The 27,848-nt window shown below is 47.1% G+C and overlaps 1 protein-coding gene across 1 annotated transcript; it reads right to left on the bottom strand.

Annotated features, from left to right (window-relative positions):
- Nucleotides 1-407: 407 nt before the first annotated feature.
- On the bottom strand, nt 408-27,848 carry LOC127220930 (palmitoyltransferase ZDHHC11). The gene is made up of 10 exons (XM_051182823.1): nt 27,671-27,848; nt 26,300-26,521; nt 18,169-18,347; nt 17,338-17,439; nt 15,140-15,264; nt 13,045-13,200; nt 7,865-7,977; nt 5,242-5,282; nt 1,020-1,112; nt 408-554 (listed from the first exon to the last, which is right to left on the bottom strand). Exons 2-9 carry the CDS (start codon nt 26,519-26,521, stop codon nt 1,022-1,024), a joined length of 1,029 nt encoding a protein of 342 aa, XP_051038780.1. The 5' UTR covers nt 27,671-27,848; the 3' UTR covers nt 408-554; nt 1,020-1,021.

Genomic DNA, 27,848 nt, shown 5'->3' with positions numbered 1-27,848 from the left:
CACAGCACATATATCACACAGCAGACATCACTATCAAACTCCAGACACACCACGCAGACACATCACAGACATCTCAAACACCACACAGACACACAATTCTCCATATACTATACAGATACAATGATACTATAGGTGCCATACACTATCACACAAAATAGCCACACATACATTACACACTGTATACCACATTATACACAACATAACACATGAACTTTTGCCATGTTTATTTATACCAAGTCATATCTCAACATTTTAATGTGAAAATTTTCAAACATCTAGAAAATTTGAAAGTGAAAATTCTTATGTACTTAACAACTAGAATCTATTATTGCTAACATTCTTCTATATAAATGATTCTTGAATGGCAACGGGGTTTGCATTCTGAGGAACTCATCATAAACTGAAGATATCTTAAGTCCAAAATATACATAATGCACATACTCTACTGAAGATCACAGCTCAGCAACATCATGTACCACATAGTAGAGGCGTCTCCTCATGGTCTTGGGCTGATGGCTTGAAGCTGCCATCCTGAGAGAGGCTCATACTTGTCACTAACCCAGGAGAAGATCAAAATTCCAAATTAGAAGCATGGTTTGTAGTATTAATATGGTACCATATCAAAACCATCATCACATCAGGGAACATTAGTTGGCCACATAACCATCTGTCTTCACCACTTAACTGTAAATCTTATTTCTAGGTATATGTTACAATTGTAGCCTCCAGTATGCTTTACTGACATGTACAAATGTTGCTTCAGTTTTAGTAGTTTCATTTCTTTACTTCATTGTCTACCCCCACCTCCTCTTGTCCTCCAGACACCTTATGGTTGAGAATCTCTGTCCCTCCATTTTCCTTCTGTTTCATACTTTTGTTCCTACCTGAGTTCCATTCAACAGCTGTAAAACTTAGTATCAGTCAAACAGGAGTCCAATGCATTGCTTTCTTCAGGTTGGGGAAGCCGTGGACCTACAGGTGACTTAGGCATATGTCCTGAAGGCCCAGTTAGCACTCACCTTCACTGTGGAGGAGCCTTTGGAGCTGGAGCTATGAAACACACATTTGACTGTTGTGAAAGAGTAGACAACAGGAACTTCTGGGGCTCCACTCTGAGGAGAAAAGACAGACAGCAGTTTGGGGGAGATCCCATAATTGGGGCTAAAGAATCTCATCCTGGCTTCTCGAGGGCATAGCCATGTGTACTACAAAATGGGAAACCAGGATTTAATTCTAGCATGATGGACCCTCACTTCTAGCCAGTGGCATACACAGAAAGGTAAATCCTCATACTGCTTGGGCCCTGTGTCAGACCTCTATTTCGGTAAAAGGTCATACCATACACCGCCAGCATCTCTTGACTCATGGGAGTTTCTTGTAGCAGATCCAGCAAGCTAATGTAGGAGGCTGATCTGGAGTATCCAGGGAGCATAAGAAGGCAGAAGAATGCAGACTCAACATGAGAATGACAATACTAGCCACGCTGCCAACAGTGTTGAGGGTGAAAGCAGGAATCTCAGGAGAAGTAAATTTCAAAAGCTTCCCGAATGTACTTAGCCAGATTCATCCTCAACCCCTCTGGGTAATTCTGACCAATAGGAGGCAATGCTGCGTGTGAGACACTGGAGAGCCCAGCTGTGTGTGGAGACAATGAGCTTGTGCTAATGTCTTCTGTGCTAATGAGAAAACCAATTCATACCACATGGAAGGCGGCAGCTGGCCGGAACTCCCTCAAAGTCAAACAAGAACATTCTCCCTATGTGAAATCCCAGTCCTTGTTCCTATTTGCTTTCCAACTCTATCCATCTATTTCATGGAATATTTCACAACAGACACAGATGCCAGAGGAGATATTCCCAATACATGAATGGTCTACCAACCATTAGAAAAAGTTGTCTGTGAAGCTAGGCCCAGAATACTCCACTAACCAATAGCTATAATTGATACTTATATCTCATGGGCACTTACTGCTTGTGCAGTGTCACACAGGACTAAGACAATAACCATGCTCTCTGGAACTTGGGCTGTGGTGTGCCAAGGCACACCAGTGTCTGTTTATTATCTACATCCACATTGTTAGGTTGTCATAGAAACAGTTTCTGTATCCGAAAGTATAGGGACTCAAGAAAGCCCTGAATGTGTCAAGTCCTGGGTGAATGTGTGTGTTTACACAAGCCAATCATCTCAAGAAACCCAGAGCCTCAGACCAATGGAGGAACGGCAAAGTCTTCTCCCTGGGGTGAAGTTCAGAGGCATGTCAAAGTGTTCCTTGGGAGACCGATTGCAAATGTTGACAGTGTGCAGAATATGTCCACTATAGCTTTCTCCCTCCCAATGTTTATGGCCTGAACACTGTCCCTTGCAGAGGCTGTGCCTACTGAGATTAGCTAAACCTGTCCTCTTGATCCAACTGTATATCATAAACTCTGACTCCTTTATTATCTGTATGTAATAACCCTCTCTCCTTAACTAGCTGTATGCAATAACTCCACCTTTTTGTCCAACTCTATGTAATAAACATGCTGAGTTTCTGGGGTGCTGTGGCTTCTCCAGAAGAGAGCCCAGACCACCTGATGTTGGCTTTCTGTCTTTCTGTCTGTGAACCTGCCTATGCTTGTATTTTTTTTTTCTTCATTACTTCATCACCCCAGTCAGGTCCAAGTGCCTGGAGCCATGCTGGATGTGGCACTAAAGGGCAGGTACTATTATATTGACCATTACATTCTGTCAACATGCACACACACACACACACACACACACACACACACACACAGATCTTTCTAGTACAAGGCTAATTCATCATCATGTTGGAAAAGAATACTATAAAATAAAAATAATATTTGAGGCATGTATTCGCCCCAAAGATGAAGGTATTTATCTCCACAAAAATGTGGTTCTCCTTCTTTTAACAATGTTGAAAATATGTGGAGTTTAAAAAGTTGTCTCCGAGAGTGAAAGGTATGATTACATTTTTATTTAACAGCGGATTGAATATTTGATGAAAAAGGACTCAAAAGGAAGACCTTGGGAATGGCAACAGGGGCTCCTGGTAGTCAGGAGACTTGAGTGAGGGGACTTGTTTTACTTAGAAAAATTTGTGATTTCCATAATTTTCTGTAATATGCATCCACTTGGTAATCAGAAACAAAATGAAGTGGATTTGGGTTTGGAATGGAGTTAATAGTCATGACCACAGTTAGATGTTGCCAGTCTTTCAGGCAAAGGAGTGAGGAGGGGAGAGAGAGGTGGACGGAGGGGGGAGAGAGAAAGAACACTCGAAGTCTGCTTAAAAGATTGGACAGCATTTCAAACCAACATTCACAATGATTTGGTTACACAATGGTATTGCCAATCAAGTTTCTAAGAAAGGCAATTTAGACAAGAAAAACAGTTCTTTAAAAGAAAATGCTTTTTCTTTTTCAGAATAAGCTGTCCTCACTGGTCAATAGATGGGGGGAAAAAACTAAAGCAACTCTCAGTATGTTAATGTATGAAGTGTGAACCTTCAGCTGTGTCTTGAGGCCTGGAGTACTTCTGACCCTGAACAGTAGGGAGGAATGGGCTGACTAGCAGAAAGATAGTAAGTAAGATATAAGCTTATATCTGACAGAAGTAAGATGACATAAGCTTCCTGGGCACAGAGGGTGGGAATGGGCCACAGGGCCAGCCTATTGCTCATCCTGTAGAGATGGGCCCCTGGGGTTTCCATTGTTCCTCTCTGAACAAACACCAACTTTTCCTCAAGAAAAGGGAGTATCTGATTCCCAGAGACTCATGGAGAATGTATCCTCTCTCCACTAGACATGAGTGAAGATTCTCCCTTCCATCTCCTATTTAGTTCCTGCCTCCAGCCTGCCACCTCTTGGTACCTTCCATGGAGAGGCCTGTGGCTTTCTCCTCAGAAGAATAGCTTCCTGAGCTCATGACAGAGGCCCCTGAGGTTTGGCCAGCAGGGAAGCAGCTAGAGAAGCCATTATGCAGATCTAAGGCTGCCCTGGGCAGGGTCCAGAGTAGCTGCTTCTAGCCTGCTCAGCAGACATGGTCACCTGCAGGGTCCTGACTGGGGGACCATGACTGACGGCTGGGTCGGGCTATGCATATGTGTGTCTGAGGAGGCTCCGGTGAATGCTTAATTATTTCTGCTGTGACAGAGGCGAGAGACTAAAATTGCAACATCCACAAACCTGAAAATACTTTGTATGGTAAGTCCTCAAAACACACATGCATTTGTGCCTACGGTGTGACGAGGAGAGCATGACAGAAAACCAAGGTGGAACATTCAGTTAGTGCAAATAGCCCTGTCTTGGTTATAACTTTCTTTGGCTATACAAAAAGCTTTTTCCATAAGAACAGAGAACACTATAGAATGTGTGTCATCTCCACAATCCCCCACCCCCGCTCGCCCGGCTTTGTGTTAGGGCCAATTGCTTCCCGTGGCACATGCCTTGCTCTCGGGCAGAGCCTGTCGCTAGGGAGCATTCTTACTCAATATCTCCTTGACTCAAGATTGAATTGGATGACAAGCTCTGACTCTCGGGATTGTATAATCTAAGCCAAACACTGTTAGAGGTTAATAGGGACACATCTAACTGCATGGCTATACATGGATGTAGAAAACAACAAACAGAGCTGGGGAAACCATTTAACAGGTCAAGCTCTTGCCCTGCAAACGCGAGGGCATGAATTTCATCCCTAGCACCCATGTGAAAAGCTGCATGTGGCAGCACATGCCTGTCATCACAGCACCAGGGGAGCAGAGACAGAAGATCCTGCAGCTCACTGGTCTGCCAATCTGGCCAAGTCAGAAAGCAGCTGGTCGCCTGGGGCTGGGGGAAAGAGAGAGACAAAGACAGAAACAGAGATGCTGTGTCTCAAAGAGTAAAACGGAAAGCAACCAAGGGGAGACATCAATCTTTGGCCTCCACACACATGTGCGCTCGTGCACACACACACACACACACACACACACACACACACACACACACACACACAAACTCAAATGGGCACAAAGAAGCAGCCTTATTTATGCATTAGTACAGCGGTCAGAAAGTTTCTCAGGGTATACAACTACATAAACCGTGATGAATGTCAAGAAGCTAATGGAAAACCATATTTTACATTATGCCATCCCGTCATTTAAAACATCACACCACAAATTAACTGTTTTCTAAAGCCCCTTAAGTGAAGATGCCATAGCCGTTTTTCAGATAAAACATCACCAGGAAGCTACCACCCACTCACCTCTGCGAGGACTGAGACCAGCCCGTGCTGTTACTCTTCTCCTGCAGAGAAAATGAAAATGCATGAATGAGACAAGAAGCTACTTATGGTGAGCATCCTGCCTGCTACTTACTAGAGTCTGTCTTCAGTTTTGAGAGACAACACCTGGGAAGGTCACCATGGGGACAGCTCCCTTCCTCAGACAGCACACTTCCTTAGAACCACTTTTGTGTGCACATGTTTTCCTCTCTCAGAGGCTAGGTGGGAGAGGGCCTGAAGCTGGCGGGTGGTGACGTTTATGTAGATTTCTGAGTACCACTTACTGTTCTCACCACTGGTGAGTTTATATTCCCATTTCACCTTCTGCTCCTTGGGAAGAGTCGCTAACATTGGTACTGTCAGACATTTTGGTGGAGGTGAGCTGGTGGATGTGTGGGTATCTTGGTCTTATTAAAAGATGCCTACCATTTTCCATAGGCTTCCTCAACCATCCCTGTTCTCCTTAGCAAAGGATTTGGTCAGATGTAGGGCCATTTCATTAGGAAGCTCTTTGTGTTTTTAGTACAGGTGTGTGCCTTGGAAACACCTTGACAATGCCTTACGCTTCATTTCCTTAATGACGATTTTTGAAAAGAAAATCTTTTATCTCATAAATTCCCATTGTATCATTTATGTAGACATTGATTTTTCACTGTTGCATTTGGTGGCAATTGCTGAGTTCAAGGTCACAAAGGTTTTGTTTTCCCTGGAAATTTAGCTCCCAAACATAGACTTATGTCTATGAATTTTCTGCAGGGATAAAAGGAAAACTCAAAATGGTTTTCAGTCTTGGGCATATTCAGTTCAGGATCAGCCAGAGAAGCCAGCACTTCTCCCCAGTTAGCCTTGTTCAACACAGGCTGGTCAGAAATGAAAGCTGTAATTCTGGGCCCTTATTCCATTTATCTGATACAAGGCTGTTGTAAAGCCGTTAAGCTAGTAGTTTGCCCGTTTTTTAAGGATTATGTTGCCTATAAACAGTTTCCTGTTGTTTACTATATGCCTTCAGCTATCACTGCCCTGGCTTTAGTATGATGTCAGAGGTGGTGAGAATGGATGTCGTCCCCTGTTCCCAGCTGGGGGAGGGGCAGGGGGAGGCAGAGGAGCTCATTGTTCACCATGTAAGTGGCAGACTAATGAGCTCTTCATAGTTTTCATCTTAGTTTTGGGCTGTGGGCATTTCTTTTAAACAGAAGTAGGGTTTTAACAGAGTCCACATTTATTTTCTGTATGAGTTGATATGGTTAAAAGGTTCTTAACCCTAGCTGGGCAGTGGTGACACACACCTTTAATCCCAACACTTGGGCAACAGAGGCAGGAGTAACTCTGAGTTCGAGACCAGCCTGGTCTATAAGAGCTAGTACCAGGACAGGTTCCAAAGTCACAGAAAAACCCTGTCTCCAAAAACAAGCAAATAAACAAAAAGTTTCTTAACCCTTATTCTATTAGTTTATTACAATAATTGATTTACAGATATTAAACAAATGCATTTCTAGAATACACATCACTTACTCTTGGAGTACAATCAGTCTTATGTGTGCATTTACTATATGTGTTGGTTTGATGTTTCATGTATTTTGCTTGCATTTACTGAATATCTTTGGCTCACTATAGTCTTCTCTTGTGCTATTTTCTGGCTTTAGTATCAAGTTAATCCTGGTGTCACTCAATGGGTTACTCCCTCTTCTGTAATCTGAGTTTGTGTGCAACTGTTTTCCTCTTCCTCCTCCTTTTGTTTTTATGGAGAATTCCATACAATATATTTTCATCAAATTCTTTCCTCTCCCCAAACTCCTCCCAGATTCCTTTCAACTTCATGTTCTTTCTCTTAAAAACAAGACAAAAACAAAAATCAGAAGAACATGCACACAATAAGAAAGAAAGAAATGGAGTCTGGTTTGTGAAACTACTCCTGAGAATGAAGCCTGGCCTGGAGTGTGCTTGAGACAGAGATACTGCACCACATAGACAGGCCATATAAACATTATATACTTCACACACCACACAGTCACACCACATACACCACACCAGACACCACATAGACACATCACACAAACATACCAACATCTCACACAGCATATTCCCCACACACCACACAGGCATATCAATGCCATGCACATCACATACCAAACAAACACAACCCATAGACACAGACGTACCACCACACAGATGTATCACATACCACATACAACATATAGACATACCAGCTAATGCACCACATGCCACATAAACATAGTATACAAAAACATCACACACAAAGGCATATCACATACCATACATATACATCACATGTTACACACTTAACACATACACATTATATGCCACACAAAGATACACATATACATTGACACAAGCCAAACTATACTTATACCATGCACTATGCATACCACATAGAAATATATACCATACCATATGTATGCACATACACATTACACACTATGCAGACAGCCACACTAAGTACCCTATGTACACAGACATGCTACACATCACACACTTCCAGTGACTCTTAGGAAAGTAGCAACAGTGAAACTCAGTGCAAAGCTGGGAGGTCCCCACACATTGGGCTCAGCCTTCCCATGAGCATGACACAGAAGGACAAGCACACCTGGGAAATGGTCCCCCTTTTCCGTACAGATAGCTCCTTTTTTTCTGCTGAATGGGAATTCTTCTGGAATCGAGTCTTCATCATGTAGTCAAATGTGCTCAGGTTCTTGGCAACTTCAAAGGGGAGGGCAGGAAAGGACAGGGTTATCCAGCAGCCATGCACAATGTCATATAGCACCCCATGTTCACAGTTCACTTTTCCAGGGAGTGACTGCCTTTCATGTGCCCAGACCAGGAGGAGGAACAGGTATGCTAGACTAGACAAGCTATGTTCTGCACATTTTATGAGTGACAGGACCTGACTGTTTCCTGTTGCCCAATGCAAAGCCTCTAGTTAAGCACAGAGGTGGGGTGTCCCAGAGGAGCTGGACTGTGACATCTCTCATGGGTCCCATGCTTTCAGCATCTTGACAGATCCCAGGAGGATCCCAGATCTGGGATCCTCCTGGGATGGCTCCCGCAGGTCAGGCTCAGGAAAAACTACTCTTTCCAAGGATTCTAGAAGCCTTCATCTTCAGAGGGATAGCTACCTAGGGGCGACAGAGGTCCTGCTGGTAGGAGTACTGGATCCCTGGGCTGACCCTGCTGCTTACCTACCAACCCTATGCCTATTTACCTCCACCCCATGCAGCCACCTCACCCTAGGTACTCTGCCTCAGATAATACAGGGCTACCAACAAATGTGAGGCATAACAAGCAACCCCAGCCCAGGCTGAGACTTTGGCAACCACACCCAGCAGAAGTAATTTGGGTTATTGCAAGAAGACCAGGTGTGTTTTTTGAGAAAAGAACTGTAAGTGCCTATTCTAGCCCCGTGCTTCTAGTGAGGAATCTGACTTTTCAAAACCAACACATGTGAACCAGTACTTTGGAAGTATTTCTGAGGAGCTACAGGGCCACCCAATGGCCTTATCTGTAGCTAAAGAAGCAGATGCCCCATCCCCAGAGGTCCTACAGAATTTGGCTTTGTGTCGTTGGAGTGATGAATCTCCCTAGCCCATCTAGCTGTGATCCAGTCTCATCAGCTTCTAGCACATGGGTAAGAGTAAGTAGCCATAGGTAAGTCAGGGTAAGCCTGTGGGCCTGCACTTGCTTACATTCTCATTAAAACATTCCTTCTCCCCATGGTATATGTAAATGCAGTCCAGGCCAGGTGATGAACACATCTGAAGCTGAGTAATGTCCCTGTGTGTCCTTTATGGTGACCAAGCACCAACAGCTTGCTCTGGCAGTGTATGGATCCTGTCCTTTCTCCACTGAGTTCAACACACTATTCCTCCCCCAGCATGACCACACAACCCCTCATCCCTCCATCGCAGGCTTCAGCTTCCCACACTTGCTGGGCACTGGGCCCTAGAATCTACAGCCCATATTCAAAGTGGTACCTGATAGAGGACAGTTCACATGGGTATTCATAACATGAGGTCCAGTCCTTGAGTGTGGGCTAGATCTGCAGACTGTGCTTTTAGTGAGTTTGGGGCAGTCTTACTAATATATAACACTAGCCAACATGCCCTGGAAATATTTGATATCTAAATGCCCTGAACTCAGCATGTTCAGCCTGACTCCAGCTCTCCCATCTCAGAGGAACATCTTCATAGCGAACAGCCCTAGCCTTAGTGTAAGTCCAGCTCCAGCTGCCACTGGATCTACCTTGTCCTGCTTTCGGCCCTCTGAGCCCATTCTGAGTGGTGGCAGCAGCTCTCAGTGGCTGGCTGCCCTTGACTTGTTCTCCAGGGTGTGGCCTGGAGAACCCCGACATTTTTGAAGCTTAATTTAAGTGCCAAATCTGTGCATGTCCCTGGCCCACTGAGGATACTCTGAATTGAAAATATTCTCATGGCTCCTCTCAGTATCACCTTCTCTCAGAGGTTATGAAAGGAAGCATGTCATTCTTCAGGAATATAGCACCCTGGCTCTCTATGAATCCCCTAACCACTATATGAGGAACAGTGCAGGCATATTGCAGCTCACCATGGGCAAAAAAGCCAAGCCATATCAGCAGCTACAGGAACAGAAGTCTAAATCTGTGGCCACGCCACACACATTTCCAGACAACTCATAGGCCTTTGGCTTCAGAGCAGCTGACCAATGGGATTACCTTGGCCACCACATACCTTGGTGATATTTCTGGAGAGGAGAGATGAGAGCAAGTCCTAGTCAGTGTTCTGGGAGGGGAAAGCAGCTCAGTGAGGGCACCTGAGTGTCACTTCACAGCATGAGGCCTCTGTCACCTCCCCCCTTACTGGTATACCAGTATATCCCCTTACTGGTATACCCAAGAGGCTTGGTTGACCCTGAGTACTATGAACAAATCATTCCCAGCATCAAGCATCTTGGGACCAAAAGCTAGTAGGTAGTCAGTCTCCTACACCTTGAAGCCGGAAGTTCTGTCAAGAAATGGAAGAAGCCAGATGTGGTGGCACACGCCTTTAATCACAGCATTCTGGAGATAGAGGCAGGCAGATCTCTGTGAGTTCTAGGCCAGAATGGTCTACATAGTGAGTTCCAGGCCAGCCAATGATGCCTCAAAATAAATAAATAAATAAATGTAGAGGAATTCCAGGTTAGAGAAGTCACCCTGTAGCCTAAGTTATCCTGGAAGTCAAGTCAGGGATGCCATAGCAGAAGTTCCTGTCTATGCACTGGGCCTTCCTCTCAGCATATTTGGGCCTAGTGCTCAGGCCTTAGAGGTTCAGTCAGGGCTCTCTGTATCTTCATCTCTGAGTTTTGCCAGGATAGAGCCCTTGGTTTCTGAAGTTTTCAGTCTGGGGGTCTATGTTCACAGAATCAGGTAATGATATCATGAAGAGTTAAAGGGCATGCCTGTCTTGGGTCATGTGAGGCCTCCTCACTCTTTCTGGTCCTGACAAAAGTTGCTATGGTGTATCTTTGTCCAGGAAGCTTGTTTGAGAGGGCAGGCGTGGTGGTAGAAGATGAGAGACCTGGGAGAACTGGGAGCCAAAATCCTGACTACATCTTGGAACCAGCACTCCTCAGGAAGTATGTGGCTCTTCTGTGGGGTTTGGGTCTATGAATGTCAATGACACAGTTCTCATGACACCAGTGAAGCATGCAGTATCTAGGGTCCCCCAAAGTTCTGAGTGAGATTCTCTAAGACTCAGGATGTGTCAGTCAACATGTCGTTAGGCTGTACTTCAGCCTGAATGAGCAACCGGGAATGCACCAGACTGTCTGGCCTCCCTGTGGTGTTGGATGAAGGAGGAAGACTGGGTGCAGGTTTTAAGCTCTGAAGCTTCAGTTCTGGTAGCTTCATGCATGGGCTAGACTGTGCAGTCCTAGAACCTCGTCTTAAAGAGTTTCTATATAAGAGCATAGATAGGAACAGCTGACAGCTCCTAGATCCTTGCTGCTAAGTGACTCATATGTGGCAGAGTGGGACAAAGCAGATCAAAGTGTCTGGCAAGTTCCAGGGGACATAGTCCCTTCCTTCCAGGGACACGGTTCCTTCCAGGAGCCTTCTGTGGGATGAAGCCTCTTGTGCTCACTATTCTGGACTCAGCACATTCAGACCTCACTGCAAGTTCACCTCAGTCCGACGTCCACAAAGTGTGTCTCAGCAAAGTTCCACTCACACAATGCCCCTCACTGCCATGGTCCCCCTCTCTGCCAGAATGTGGGTGCCTCCAAACCTCATCCACACATGCAGAACTGACCCCTACGTCAGTAGACACAATCGCCCCTCACACAGCAGACACAAAGTCCTTACTATGAAGTGGAAAGATAAAGTGACTAACACCAAATGTGTGTTCCTAAGCAGAATGGGCCCAAGTAATCTTCAGGCTTATAGGTCTAGGTTCTATGGGAATCACTGGGCATGACACCAGCTGCTGGACCTAACTCAGAGAGAGAGAGAGAGAGGCAGAGACAGAGACAGAGACAGAGAGACAGAGAGAGAGAGACAGAGAGAGAGGGGGAGAGAGAGAGAGAGAAAATGACTAGATAAAGAGGGAAATGAGTTCTACATGAGGTCAGGTGCTAAGAAAGGTGGTATTGTTGATAAATCTGAAAGCATTTAGACACGAGAAAATTTTCCTGATAAGCTTAGAAATTAATGTTTTTATAAATCCCGGTTTATAAAAGCATGGAGGTTCTAAAGGCAAACCCAAAGATGCATCATTCTGAGGGTTTCAGTCACAAGGAATGTGAGGTGCCCTCCCGGCCTTGTTACCGATGAAATAGCATACGGTGTTCTGTTGAAACATATAGGTTCAGCTGATGCAGGTTCTATCTCACTCTACAAACACATCTAAACACAAGTAAATAGTAATGAACCAGGTCATTCCTAACCCCCCAAAAAATCTAAAACCTCAAGTTTCACCAACAAGATTTAACTCATGGCTCTGCACTATATTAGGAGGAGGAGAAGAGGAGGTGGAGGAGGGGGGAGGGGAAAAGGAGGATCTAAGTTCCAAGTAATCACAATGCTGAAGTCAGGGATATGTGCTACTAAATACGCTCGTGGGTTGTGAAGCATGAGGTTCAGGGTGATGCTGCTGGTAAGAACAACTGGCCATATGTGTGGTCTTTCTATGGGAGGAGGTCAGCACTCAGTCAGGCACTGGCCTCACAGCCACAGGCATGGCCTACACCAGCCTTGAGGTCTGGGGTAAGTCAAGCTACAGGAAACCAGCACTGTACGAGTAGCCCTGCTGCCCTCCACCAGGCCTGCCACTGTAAAAGGCCAGAGAGGTTTCATGTCCAGTTCCCCACAGCAGGGGAAGAGGTGGCTCTAACTCAGCAGAAACAAGTCCTTAGGCAGGGGATCTTAATGGTATTACCAGGTGTCTGACACATGTTTGTAGATAGAGACCTCTTCTTTGGCTCTATTTGGATGAGGAAAACCAGTCCCTTGGGCTTTAAGTTTCATTGTTACAATTTCCACTTGGCACTTTCCTAAATCTTCCTGGTCCTAATGTCCTATTCTTGCATAATAGTAATATTCCTTTGTCTCTGAATATTTTAGTATCTCCCGTGCTTTCTGCAGGCTTTCGACCATGAGCTCAGTTCCTTGCTGTACGTGCTGACCTTCTTTGCCTGGTATCTACTTCCTATGGCCTGTCCTTTTTCTCTATGAGTTCATTTCTGGCAAGGCTTCACTGGGCACTGTCTACCTCGGGACAAGGGAACTAAAGCGGCAGGTCCAGAGTGGGTACATACTCAGGTAGAAGTGGAAGATGAGCAGGTGCCCGAGCAGCACAAAGCTGGCGATGGCTAGCAGGAATACCACCACCGCGATGGAAAGGACCACGGAGGTCTTCACAGGCACAGGCCACAGTGGGAGGAACAGCAGCCATATTTCCTTAGAGCTGATCTCTATGAAGACAGAGAGACATGTCCATCTAGCACCTACCCAGACTGCAGCACCTGTAGTCAGGTAAGCAGAGGGACAGAGCATGCTAGGGTGAGTGAGGACAGCCAGCCAGGGGATGTGCTTTTGCCCTGTTCTACTGTGGGTCCCATGGGCTCACTGGCTGTGGCTGGCCCTATGATCCCCATTTTATGAATTCAAGATGATGGCTAGAGAGAAGTTCCTGAATACTGGAGTATAGAGCCAGACCCCCTCCTTCCCTTCCCCGAAGCCTCTCCCTTTTATTTCAGATAAGTCGCCCCACAGACATCCATGAAAACTAAGCTCCTTTCTTGGTACATTTCTTGAGCACTGTCCACCATGGCCCTCAAAATCAAGACCATGGATAAGGGGTTTTCTAGCCTATGTGACATAACACTAGATGACTAGACTTCAAGCCCAAGCATCTTGACCCACATCACATTCTAGAAAGGTGCTTAGATCTTTCTAGAATGGCCTCCTATATGTGCTATCTGAAAAGGAAATACTACATGCTGCCGCGTGGGTGTAGAGGGCCATGGGCCATCTCAGTAATGGCGTAAACTCCAGTCCATTAGATTCTGAGCTCAGACCATGAACTCTGTAGGGTCCTGGAATGGCAAGTCAGGAAGTGACCTCCACCCACACACACTCAAAGAACCACAAGTCTGCTCCAAGGAGAGAAGTGATCCACTCCCCTGCACCACATCTGATGTCATGGTCAATGGCCCCAGCCATATCACCACCACTCTGAACATCCCTCTTCCCTTCGTTTTGCTTTTTGTTTCCTTTTCTCTGCTTTCTCAGCATGGCAATTGTTTAAGAAAGGTAACATTACTAATGGAGAGGTCATTGTGGTGGCTTCCAGAGAGTGCTCCAGAGTACCAAAAGTCCTAAGTGGTTACAGGAGATGTAGAAGCTGAGGTCCTGTCACATGGAACTTAGAAAGCTCTTTCTTAAAAGAACATTCTGTCATGTTGACTCCAGGGATGCCCCAAGATAAATGGCAAACAGGCCTTATCATCTCCTGTTGCAGGACTTGAGCAAATGCCTATGATGCTTGGAGCAGAGGTGGGTGGTTTCCCCCTGGCCCATAGGAAAACCAGCAAAGGGACATCCCACTTCAGTCACCTGGGTCAGTATCTTAGGGCTGTTGTGACAAATGGCCATAAGCTGGTGGCAGTTAGACAATACAGTAATCCTCTCTTATCTGTAAGCCACAAGCCCGAAAACAGAGTATCCTCTCTCCGAGGTTCCAGGAAAAGGCCCTTCCATCTTCTTCCTGCTCTGAGTGCCACGGGCACTTCTCATCGTGTGGTCATCCTCTGCCTCCTACTTCCATTGGTCCTTTACAAGTCCGCATTTCCTCTTTTTTCTCCTGAGGACGTTGGCATCAGATTTGGGCACATGGGGGGCTTAAGATGGGCTCCTCACCTCAGAATCCCTAACCATATCCAAAAGATCCTTTTCCAGATAACAAACCACCTCAGGTCTGAGTCAGGACTTAGACACTTTGGAGGCCAAGTTTAGCCCAACCCCTTCCCCTCTTATTTCAGACATTTGTGCCATTGGCTTGTGCCTCTGGACCTATTTAATCATAGAATCTCTGAGCTTCCCCTCAGAGTCTGTGGCTCAACCTAATAGCCTCACTTTCTGTCGTTCTTCTCTACAAGTAATTGTGTCCTACAAGGTAGGCCCCTGCCTTCTCCACTCAGCACTGCTAAAGGATTCATTGTCTAGGTGCTCAAGAATGACTGAAGGGACAGAAGGGTCACAGGGCATACCTCACTCCAACCCCTGAACATGAGGTCTCAGAGAAGCTCGGGTCAACTGGGGAGTGAGGGAACATGGAGGGGGAGGCTGGGAAGCCTAACACGTGGCACATGGGAACCAGGTAGAAACAGTCCCCGAGCATCAGAAGGGTACCTTTATACAGGGGGTCTGTGCGAAGCTCGTCGGGGTTGACAAAGTACTGGATGAAGATGTACAGCAAGATAACCATCGTGCCAAGCAGGGCAGCTGCCGCTGAGGCCACAGAGCAGAAGAAGAACCTGCGTGAGAGGAATGTGATCCTGCTCAGAGATGAGAGAGTGGGACGTCGGGACAGACTGGCACCCACCAAGCACATGAGGGCATCATACAGGTCTGGTGTGGGTAAAGAGCCCAAACTCTACTGGCGTCTTCCCTACTCTTTCTTCGTGTGCTCTTTCTACCATGTCCTTCGCATACTCTAGGCAGATGTTGGCTCCTGATTGCATGGACCGTGCTCCACATTCCCTACCACCTTTTGTCCTTTCATCCTGCAGTCTAGACAAGAATACCATTCCCACCTAATGGGAAAAGCTAATCCCCCAAATGGCAAACGATCACCCAGGTAGACAGAACCTCTTCCAGCAAGCATGCTGTAATCATGGCCATACAGGAACCACAGTCTTCTTCCTCCTTCTCCTTCTCTTTCTTTTTCTTTATTCTTTTCTTCCTTTCCTCCTCCCCCTCCCTATCCTCTCCCTCACCCACTTCTTCCCTCACTGCCTTCCCATGCATTGGGCTGACCTCCCCCAGCCTTTATTGCACCCCATTCTGAAAGATCTATTTGTCTTCCTGTTTATTAGGACTATGAGACATGGGACTCTCTTTCAGGGTTTCTGTTCAACTCAGGTGCCAAATTATATCAAAATTCTATTGCAGAGCTAGAAAGATGGTTCGGTGGTTAAGAGCACTGAGTGCTCTTCCAGAGGACCAGGGTCCAATTCTCAGCACCCACATAGTTACTGTCTGTAACTCCAGTTCCAGGAGGATATGATTCCCTCTCTTGGTCTCTGAGGCCAAGAAGTACCCCAGACATACATGCAGGCAAAATATCCATATACATGGGATGAAAATAAATGCCACTGCCTCCTCATGCTTTTTTGGGCCACAAAGAATGAGGAGACAGAGAGTGAAGGTGTTAAGGATCAGGGCTAGCTAGTGAGAATGGGTGGTACCTATCACCCTCTGCTCTTCCCCAAGCCCAATTTCACCGCACAGAGGCTATGTCTCAATGCCAAGTCAAGTGTGCCTTCTTCTGCCTTCTCCCCACTCATGGGCAGGCCACACACACCCTCCCCTATTACAATTTGTCTTCCCAGAAGAATGTGGCTAGTTGAAGAACCTCAACTAGCTCAATATGAGCCACTCAAAGAGACTGAGGTCAAGGGTCTCATGGCTAATCCAGTCACTGCCAGAACCATCGTGGCACATAAGTAACAGGCCACACTGGGATGCCTAGTAATAGTGACTGCATTTTTCAAGCTCAAAAGCTCATTCAGGAAGGAGCAAAAGCTACACCTGTGGTGGCAGGCACCTCTCTAGATAGATGGCAGAGACCTCAGGCCAGGGTATTGTCATGGCAGAGCAAGGCATCAGGTTGGGTATAAGAAGCTACTATATCCTCCTGTTCATCTTTAGGACTCCCAGGGCGGATGGACAGCCTGGGCCCGTGGTTCTTAACCTGTGGGGTAGAGACCCCTTTGGCAAACCACTATCTCTAAAAAGACTTACATTATGATTCACAACAGTAGTATAATCACAGCTACAAAGTAGCAAAGAAAGTAGTTTTATGGTCGGGGGTTACCACAGCATGAGGGGCTATATTAAGGAGTCACAGCATTAGGGAGTTTGAGCACTACTGTCCTACACCCTGACCTGGTGCCCAATAGCACTCATGACCAGGGAAATGCCTCAGGGTGGTCTAGATGCTCATGAGTCTGTCCACTGCTCTTGGGTTGGTAGCCGTGGCATTGAGAAGGTAGGTAGTTCTGAAGCAGGGAGTTTAGAGAGCTCAGCCAGGCTGTGGCTTACTGTTCATGGTGAGCGCTCTGATTATGGGCTTTGTGAGCGTGAAATTATTCCACGTGCTCAGGGGCAGCTTCACCAACACATATCAGAGCCAGAAGCATATGGACACTAACTAGCTAAGCTCTGCCCTCGCTGGAAACAGAGACATGGCTCAAAGGTCACCCGTCCCCTGTGCTGTTGCCAGCCTTGATGGCCCCCTCCACTTTGTTACCTGCCATCTATTCCTGTGAATTCCAGGCCACAGATCCTCCCCCCAGGCCATAGCCTTGACCCTGAGAGCGCCTCACCGGTAGTTTCTGCTACCCACGCAGTTGTTCAGCCATTTGCAGTGGTGGTCAAAACCAGAGACACATTTGTTGCAGGAGCTGCAATGTTTGGCTTTCTTGCTCCTGGGAGAGAAATCAGGAGAAACAGCCTGCTGACCCCAAGTGCACCATGGGAACTGAATGTCGAAAATGAAATGAAAGCAACAGGGTACTAGAAGTCGGTAGGAAAGACAAGGCCATCTTGGGAAAGAGATGAGCCCGTGCCCAAGGGCATTGTTCTTGAAAGATGGACTCTGGACTTCCCTGTAGCTAGATGGGAGCCTGAAAAATCTAGGAGTTGAAGGCCGGTATCTCACCGAGTACCCACAGTGCCTTCCAGTAGCCAAGTCAGTGTGCTGCCCTCCTCAGGTCCTGGAGACCTTGGAGCCCACCAGGTATCAGCTGAAATTGCCTTCTCTCCTTCCCAGTTGGGGATGTGAGGTTTATCAGAAAAATCACAAGGAAGTAGCGTACTTGCCCCACAGCCACCACCACCACCACAAAAAAGGGCCTGTGCGTACAAGAGGACCTGAAAATGACACAGCGGGCTTCACACTGCCATTCTTCACACCAAGGGAGAGAAGTGCTGGGAACCGGAAGGCAAAATTCTCAGCCTATAGGATAGGTGACATAAGTGTGGCCTCCTGGGAGGCTCTGAGCACACGACTGAATCCTCTATGGAGTGCCGCCAAGGGCCAATGCCTAATGACGGCAGGCTCAGCTGGCCAGCTGTGGGACCATGGGTCGGCAGTACTCTACACCCGAACTCCTAAAAGTGCCCCTGCCCCACTGCTCAGCAGATACTCCACTCACACGGTAACCTCACACAGGTGGCAATACTGGTTCTGGATCACGTGTGCATGTTTGGACCGGTCGAAGGTCGGCACAGGCTCCGAATAGTCCTTTTTGAGTCGGACATTGGTGTCAGCTGGATCGATGGTAGTTGTGATCAAGTGCACGATGAGGTGGAACAGGGACAACCCACCCATCACCTGGGCTGTCAAGGAACACACAGCCCTGGGCCTGGGCCTGGCTGACGTGATGTAAGGTATCTCCCAGGGGGACAGATAGTATCAGAGACTAAGGAAAGACCCTGGAACTGCTTCCTCAGGCATTGCTGTCTGTAGCACCTGACAATAGATCCCATAGAGACGCTCACTTCAGGGACCCTGCCAAGCCAGCCAACTACTGAGCACAGTGTGAACAAGCCCTTAATGCCTCCGTGGCAAAGTACAAGGAATGGGTGGGAAAAAGAGCAGTCTATACCTTGGGATGCTAGCTTCAGAGGCTCAGAGGAGTTCACCTGGTGGTGGGTGTTTCGTAGGTGGGAAAGGCCTAGCCTATACGTGGGGCCAGGGCATGCCAGCTCATGAAGATATGAGGATCACATCGCCCGTAGAGTTACTGTGGATAACACAAGACGAAGCTATATTCACCAGAGACGTGAAGGCTGGGAAGCAGTTGGAGGGTACCCAACCTCAGCCTGAGTTAGAACTTTCAGGGTTACCAGACTCCCAGGCACCTTTGAGTTGTGTCCATCTAAGCCTAAATGACCATCTTTGTCCCCTCCACCCTTCTCCTGTCCCTAGGATAATATACAAAAGGAGATGCTAAGCATAAGGACTCTCCTCTCTTGCCCTGCCTTCTGGGCTTGTGAGCCAGTATTTACAGCATCTCTAGAGGGAGTCGACAGGGTCCCATGTACCACAGCCTAAGTTTGTGCCAGTAGTCAGGCTCCGTTGTGTCCAGGTAAGACAAAGGCCAAAAGCATTGACGACATAGACATAAGACATAAGTGCTCATAGGGGAGCCCTAATGGGGGTTCCAAAAAGATCAATGATGTAGGACAAGCCTGTAAGAGGCCCAGATCCTGTCTGACACACCCCATCCTCCGGCATGAAACAGTGCCCAGAATTCTAGGCATGGACACAGGACTGAAAAGCAGGTTCAGAACAGAGAAGTGACTGTGAAAGCTATATGCCAGGAGGTCCAGAGTAGGAGCTGGTGCAGGGCTGGGTGAGTGTGTGGCAGAAGTGGCTAGGCAGTGGGAAAGTGCCAGATGAGCCCCAGTGGCTCACATATGCTATGCCAGTGAGGCATGACAGACACCCAAAGTCCTTCCTAAGGCCACTCTGACCCCATAGTGTTGGCCACAGATAGTACCACCTGGGCTATTGCAGAACAGATTGCAACTATAGTATAGGCCAGTGGGACTTGGCACAGGGTCACTCACAGTTGTTGATACTACCATAGCCAAGAGCATGTCCAGCAGCTACTCCCAACCTTAGAGGCTGAGTTGAGGGCTGATGTGCTGCCCTCATGATGATGTGTAGTAGGGAACATGTTCAGAGCCTGGGACATTGATGGGCAAGGGCTGAAGTCACAGGAAGTCTCACACTGCCTGAGTGCTGTCTCTCTCTCTCTCTCTGAAGCACTAGAGCAGACCTGTTTTTAAAGGAAACCAATAGGTGGGAAGGCTAGGTAGGAAGCCCAAGAGGAGTTTTGAAGAACAAAGGAGGTAAGGTGAGGAAAACTGCCCAGGCCCTCCGTGACCACCCCTCGCGGTACCCTCACACATTCTCTAAGCCACCAGTATTCATACTCTGCTCACACACGAGTCCCAATGTTGGAGACTCCTGGGACACAGGCTGATCATAGGGAGGCTATGGTTGCAAAGTAGTTCTCGGGGTGCAACTGAGCCTGGTTCCCTTGAACCTGAACCTGCTCACTCAGATCCTAAAGGGCAGCCAGTACCCAGCAGCATGTGGGAGACCGGGAGACCCACCCCAAAAGCACTAACATGGAACTCAGAAGTCAGACACAAGGTCACCTGTCCCTCTAGGACATGGAGATCTCTTATGAAAGACAAAGTCACAGCACATCTTTTATCACATTTCCCTGTGCAAAGCTTGTCTAGTAGCACTTTGCCAGCAAATGTTGTACCATTCAAGGATATCCCTGTCACCCATAAGAATCATGCTGGTGACCATACCGTACTATATTCTGCCCCAAATGACCTGGCTGGCCACTCCCTACCACACACCAAGGTGAAGAAAAACTTCATGGTCTGCCCCTGCCTGCACATAAGCCTTGTCTCAGTGGATAGGTAAATGAGAAAGAAGCAGGGTGAGGCATCCTCTGTGGAGGCCTCCCTCCAACTCCCTCTGGAAGTTTCCATGTGGGAGCCTATGAGAACCACAGCTGGCTGGAACATTCCCTAGCAACAATCTGTGTTTAGTAAACAAACAAAGGAAGGGCGCCAGCTCAGGACACCACCCTCCTCAGTCTCCTCGAACCAGTGACCTCTCCCTTGTCCTGTTTCCGCAGGAAGAGGGGAAGCCCAGGAGAAGCCAACATTCTGGTACTGTCTGGGCTCATGGTTTCTCCAGGGCAAATTCTGTGGCTGAGCTACAACAGCAGACTTAGACACCTTGCTTGATGCCCCCTCTCCTAGATCACATTTGTTCCAAACACAGGACTCTAAAAGAGATTGATATGGATAAATTTTGATACTGCACAGTGGGCCCTGTTGTTCCCTTGTCAGCAAGGTGGGAGTCCCACTGATGACAGGACCCTCATGGGCCACCAGAATGGTGGGCCCTTTTTCTTCTGCACCACAAGAAGGATCTTCAGGCTTTTCTCTGCCTCTAGTTCTCTCAGGTGTCCTCCACAGAAAGCCCTTCCTCTTCTCCTAACCCAGACCCCCACTTCCCAAGCCTCCCATGGTGCCTAGCAGGTGCCAAATGATGCTGGCGCCCTCTAGTGGCTATAAACTAGCACCAAGTGCTGCTGGTTTGAGCATAATGCCAGTGTAACCAGGCTGGGGACAGACTAGTAAAAAAGGATTCCAGAGAAAGCAGCCTGACCTGTAAAGCCAAGAAAGCTGCTGGGGCTGCAGCCTCTCTGGACACTGGCTGAGGACTGAACTGCTCAGTGGATGTAGGGCTTTGGAAATGAAGGTCGGGCACTGGGTGTGCGGGAAGAAGGGGCAGAGAACATGTAGAGCTCAGACCCACTGCAGTAAACACAAAACCAACTGACAAGATGCAGGGCCAAACAGGGCCAAGTTAGGAATAAAAATAAGAACGAAAGTAGTGATTATAAGGCAGTACATATCTCCCAAATATATTCATGTTCTGACACCAAAATTAGCACACCTCACTTGCAAAACAGAGTTATCACACATCAGGTAAATGAGGCCAATGGGAACAATCAGGTCATTGTGATCACAGGCCTTATAAAATGGCAACTATAGATTGACAAAGTGGTTCAGCAGCTGAAAGAGCTTTCTGTGTAACCTGACAACCTGGATCCTGTGGTAGAAGGAGAGAACCGACTCCTAAAAAGTGTCCTCAGAACTCCACAAACATGCTACAGTGTGTGTGCCACACACACACACACGCACACGCACGCATGCACGCACGCACGCACTGAACACACATATGTGCTATGGTGCAAACAACGCACATGCATGCACATACATGCACCCACACAATGCCACAATGCAAGCATCACACACATACGCACACATGCATGCATGTTCACACATACACACACTATGGTACAAGCAACCAACACATGCATGCATACACTGGCACACACACACACACACACAACTAAACATTTTCACAGGAAACACAATAGACTAAATTTCCAGGACAGAAGACGGGTGAACGAACACAGAGAGAAGACTGCATCCCTGGGGCCAAGGATCAGGTGACATAGTACTCTCCAGTACCTTTCAGGGGACTCTAGCCCCGTGCCACTTTCATTTTAGACTGCTACCCGAGAACTAAGAGAAAAACATCACCTCTCTCCTAAGACACCTTGAGTAGCTCTGTCGAGACAGCCGTAGGTCTCACACACATTATTCTGCAGAACTGATAAATACAAGACAAAGGAAGCAAGAAGGAATGTAGGGAGTAGGAAGGAAATCCCTCCTTTATAGGGTATAGGTGGGCAAGTTCAGTGACAGAGCTAGAGATTTAGCACTGACTGTAGCTATGCCTCCGCAGGTGCTATACCCTAATGACAGTGTGTTGTGCCGACACCTGTCAGCCTGTCAGGCCACAGGTTACCTAACATCTTAGAAATGCTCAGCCAAGCTCAGACTGGCAGCTGCCATGCTCCACTAAAGAGACAGAGAGGCTAAAGCCTCATGTTCAAGACTCAGAGCTGTCTACATTCTGGGTTTTAAAGACTCTTACAAAGGACATTTAGGAGACATTAGACATTGCTGAATTAATGCCTGTTTTTCACCCATGCTAACAACATCTAGTGAGGATGCCACGTCTGGCATTGCATGGACAGAACCCTTATCATGATCAGGGGCCCAGGAGGCCCACAGGCTGCACTGAAGAGTTCATAGGGACCACTAGCATTGCTTTTCAACTCTGCAGATCTGAGGCATTAGAGGGTTCTTAATAAGAGGGGACTACCCAAGGCAGATGCTATTGGAGGACAGAGGATCTGGGTTTCAGTACACAATGGAGGCTCATTAGGCCAACAACAAGGTCTAGAGATTCTGGAGGACCAAGGAGGGTACATCAGGGGTTGTGGGATACATACTAGGTGTAGTGAGATGAACCACTACTTAGAGTTGTCACTTATCACCCCGATGAGAAGATAGAAAGACTGTTGGAGTGCTATGTGTTTGAGGAGCATGATGACTCAGGCAGCTGTACCTTCCTGTCCCCTCCTTTATGAACACTTGAACTTCTACGTGGTTTAGACTTGCATGGCTCAAATGCCAACCCTATCCTGATAACTGGATAGAACCTGGGCTTTAGCAAAGGCTCCTCTTAGAAGAGGGTGCTGCTGTCTATTTTGACCCAGGGCATAGGGCAGACAGGGATCTGAAGCTATTCGCTGTACTTGTAGCTGATACCTATAGACCACCCTCATCCTATCTCCCCCAAATAGGACCTGATGTTGCAAGATGGACTGAGTAAAAGTGTGTCTAGGATTCCCATGTCTGGGATGTTTGTGCCCCGGATGTGTGCATATTCAGGGTGTGTTACTGGGGGTGGGGTTCTGCCAAGGATGCAACTGTGTTTGGGATGTACATGTGCCCAGGGTATATGTATCTGGGATATGTGTGTATGTGCTTGGCAGGATGCATGTATAGGGTGGAGGAAGCCTTCTCAGGAAGCATGTGTACCTGAGATATGTATATTCAGGATGCTTACATCTGAGAAGTGTGTGTGTGTGCATGTATGTGAATACATATCCAAGATGCATGTATGCCCATGATGTGTGTCAGGATGAATGTACCTGAGATTCAAGTACCCAAAGTATATATGCCCATCATGTGTGTTCCAGGATACATGTTACCAGGGGTACATGTTGCCAGGATGTGTGTGCTCAAAGTGTCCCTGCCAATGGCATCATTAGTTTCTCTCTAAAAACAAGTATCCAGTCACTAGCAAGATGCATGGTCAACTCCTGCTCCAGGAGTGCAGGAAATGGGGCCTGCCTTAGTTAGGATTTCTGTTGCTGTGATAAAAACATCATGACCAAAAGCAACTTGGAGAAGTTGTATACTTCCAGGTAATAATCCATCACTGAGAGAAGTCAGGGCAGGCACTCAAGCAAGACAGGGCAAGCACTTCAAGCTGGAGCTGAAGCAGAAGCCATGTAAGAACACTGCTTACTGTCTTACTATGGCTCACTCAGCTTGCTGTCTTATTCCATCCAGGTCCAGGGAAAGCAAGAAAATGCTCCACAGACTTGCCTATGGGCCAGTACTATACAGGCTTTTTCTCAACTAAGCTTCCCTCTTCCTAAATGACTCTAGCTTGTATCAAATTGACATAAAAACTAGACAGCATAGGGCCCTACTTTTTGGGAAAGCATAGTAGCATAAAGCGTTTATAAGGCCCAGAGTTTGCACTCTAAGTTTCTGGTGAGGCAGCCAAGGACCTGAATTTTCTCCTAAAGGTGATAGAAAAAGACCATCACAGTAATCTTGAAGTTAGTTGAAAAGAGTAGTAAAAAATTAAAAAACTGAAAAGTTAAAAATAGAAAAAAGTCAACAGTAGAGAAAAGTCATAGATTGTAAAGGTGATTATTTACAAGAAAGTTGGGGTAGTGGTGCACACCTGCAGTCCCAGCATTTGAGAGGCTGAGAGGGAAAGTCAGAGCTCACAGTGAGCCTGGATGCATGGAGCTCCAATTCCAGGTAAAAAGAAAGGGGGGGGGGGAGGAAGGAAGGTAAGGAAGGAAGGAAGGGAGGGAGGGAGGGAGGGAGGGAGGAAGGAAGACAAGAAAGGAAGGAAGACAAGAAGGAAGAAATACAGGAAGTCAAAGAAGACATGTTGCAATATGTTCTGAAGCCAGATGTAGTAGAGTAGTACACATTTAATTCTAACACCTGAGAGGCTGGGTCTGGAGGATCACAAGTTCATAGCCCAACTTGGCTACACAGAAAATCCTATCCCCCAAAAATATCTGTGTCCTTCAGAGATGAAATGAAAAGCATAGGAAATATTGTGAATGACTTTATTCAAGAAATTTGACATTTTAGAATATTCAAATTTCATGAAAAATACAACTTACTAAAATGAACATACAATGAAACAGAAAACCTGAATAACTGTTTACCTGTCACATTGAATTCATTATCAAGAGCTTTTCCACAAATAAGTCTCTACCACGGAGAATAAAAAAAAAAAATTAGCCACAGCTAAACTGGACTACATTCTGGCCCAGTTTCTTCAAACAAAAGCCTAGAGGTGCCACACTGTGGGAAGTTTCAGGGTATTGCAACCATGAGCTATGGTACAGAGTGCTCTGGGTTCAATCACTAGCACTCACTGTAAAATAATAAAGAAAATACAGGTGTTGGCAATAGGGATATTGATTGGGAAATCAGTGATAGAGTTTGCTGTGTGAAAAAGCAGAAAGATGGCTATAATCATAAAAGCCAGGATTCTATACAAACTGCAGCATTTACAGGTGGTACTTTATGACATCTGAGGTTTTTAAAGATGATCCCATGAACATGCATGTGAAAAGCGGAAAACTGGCCAGCCCTGACTGTGGAAGTAGGTGACTGTGAGGTACCTCTGTACCCAGTCTCAACAAAGCAGCCCCCAAGAAATCACAGTATTGGCCCTGGCTCTTTTAACAGTCACTTCCCCCTTCCTAACCACTACTCACATATGCCTGGTTCTCTCCACTCCGGGACCTGCGGAATGTCAGCCAGAGCAGTATGTCCCGTAGAGCCCACTGCCAGATTATGTTCTCACTAAAGTGATCATGCAGGGCTCATTTATGGCTTTGGGGATGTAATTTTCTGGGCCCAGGCCCACTTTGCAGCAACTTGGCCCTGGCTGTAATGTGAACCCATGCCTAAGGACCTGGTTTCTCTGAACAGATGTTAAGTGTGATGCCCGATCCCAGATGCCCACCCTGATACACACCATACCACAAATAAGTGAGTGTATGGACATGTCTCCCCACTGTCCTGTGGAACCATGTCTAAAGGCCTGTCCTTCCTTAGGGCTAGGCTCCGTAGGGCTATGCAAGCACACTGCCAAGATGTGGATTGGAGGCAGCCAAGCACAAGCTACTGAAGTCCTTTCTCGTTGATGTAGCTACTCTGTCAGTCAACAGAGAGGGGTCTGTCTGTGCACTGCAAGAGAGATAATATGACTGGAGTCTGTCGCTGCTTCCCTTTCCTTGGGTCGCCACTTCCAGGACCCCTACTCTCACCTTGTATCTAGCAGATTCTACCTTCACAGTAGCCAGAGCACCTCCTATCGGGCAATGTGGAGTCACAGGACTGACTTCAGGGCCACAGAAACAAGTGGTCTAGGCAGAAACAGAGCCCATTGCACAGGCATGATGGGGCTCAGGGCCAATTCTCTTAAGACATCCAGAAGCCCCTCCACCTCCAAGAGACAGGCAGCCCAGGGCCCCACCCCACTAGCACAAAGGATACAACATAGGCAGCATATTTCCAGCTAGTTGGTAGAAAGGGGATGAAGATCCCAAAGGTGACAATGGACATGGCCAGATAGGTGGTCCAGGATATTGCCTGGAAGGAGTGGAGGGGTGGTGACCAGCCATTCACCCTGGACAAAGGGCGTGGTAGGATCTTCTTCACATTGCTGGCCTGGGCTTCTGGGAGGACCCGGCTCCGGTTCACACCACAGATGTTCATCTGAGAGATAGAAAGGGCACAAAGCTGTCTGCTGCTGGGTATAGAATGACTGGCCTGCAACACTGCTTGACATTGTCAGGGGAATCGCCAGGGCCAGGATCAAAAGCTGACATCTCTATGGCAGGTCAGTATGGCTGACTAGGCTTGGCAGGAGGTTCCTGTGATGACAGGTAGGTTTGCAGCCCCCAAAAGAGTGGTCACAAGGTTAGGTATATCTATCCCACTTCTGTGGGCACAGCTACCCATGAATAGACCCCCTGGTCGGGCCAGATCTGCTAAAGTGTCACCTCTGTCCTTGACACAATTCTGTCCTGAATTTTCAAGTGACAAATATCAGAAAATACTTAAGAACCCAAGATATATAAGAACCCAAATTCATCCATTTCCCTAGGACCTTACCACCCACGATACTCCATGATAAAAGATGCTGCTATGAAGGGACAGCACCAGACAGGAGCCTGGGACAAGGAGAAAAGCACATAATACACTGATTTATAGGAAAGGGCCCTGGTGGTGAGCCAACAAGTGCGTCCTCACATTCCTAACAGGCCCAAAGTTCAACTCTGGTGTCGTTGCTGTGTGAGAACATCCTTATACCACATATACCACACAAAGCTACACACCACACACTCAACATACAGCTCAACACACACAGGACACTACTCCCCACATCAAATGTGCGCATCACACAGTTCTTAGGACCTCTGGACTCTTCCTCTTTCTACCCATGCCCATACCATGCCCATCCTCTGCCAGGCATCTGTCCATATTCTGCCTGTGATATCTGCCAATACCCCAGCTTGCCTCCCTCAAAGTCAACCCCCCCAATCTGGACTGCAGTCCCTTCATTCAATCATTTCATAAGAGCATAATTGATCCTCTGTGGTGCTGGGAGCTTCTCCCATCTCTGACTGTCATGGCTGAGGTCTCTTGCTTCCATACTCTCCACCTTCATTGTAGGCTTCAGTGTGACACTATGCCATGACTACTAACACAGCTACAGCCAACATTTCCAGAGCTTCCTGAATGTGTTACACACAGCCATGAATTCTTTCCTTACATCTGGCCTTAGGTGCCTCCCATAATCCTCTTTGAACGGTCCAACACTGCTGTTATCCACCCATCCCGCTCATTATTTCCCATCAGTACCCTCACTTCTCAGGAGGAGCCTCCCCAGTCTTGGACATCTCATTGTGTGCCCCATGGAGAGGTTCATCAGACAGAAATCCTGTCAGCTCCAAGAAATCAAACAGGCTACGTGATAGCTGGGGTCTCCGATGGGCTGAGTCTCCACCTGTGAGAACCTGGCCCAGGGAGTTATGAGGTG

Source organism: Phodopus roborovskii, unplaced genomic scaffold (assembly GCF_943737965.1).
Source record: "Phodopus roborovskii unplaced genomic scaffold, PHOROB, whole genome shotgun sequence".
Lineage (NCBI taxonomy): Eukaryota > Metazoa > Chordata > Mammalia > Rodentia > Cricetidae > Phodopus > Phodopus roborovskii.
Note: the sequence above shows the minus strand (reverse complement) of the source record. Positions and strands in the feature narration are given on the sequence as shown.

Bases quoted from the DNA above. Each gene is read 5' to 3' on its own strand.
- LOC127220930 (XM_051182823.1), bottom strand. From the start codon at position 26,521: ATGAACATCTGTGGTGTGAACCGGAGCCGGGTCCTCCCAGAAGCCCAG. The intron at 17,440-18,168 runs GTGAGTGGAGTA...TTTCTCTCCCAG, and splicing joins CACCTGTGTGAGGTTACCGT to GAGCAAGAAAGCCAAACATT. The intron at 5,283-7,864 runs GTGTGCTTGTCC...TTTTCTCTGCAG, and splicing joins AAAGGGGGACCATTTCCCAG to GAGAAGAGTAACAGCACGGG.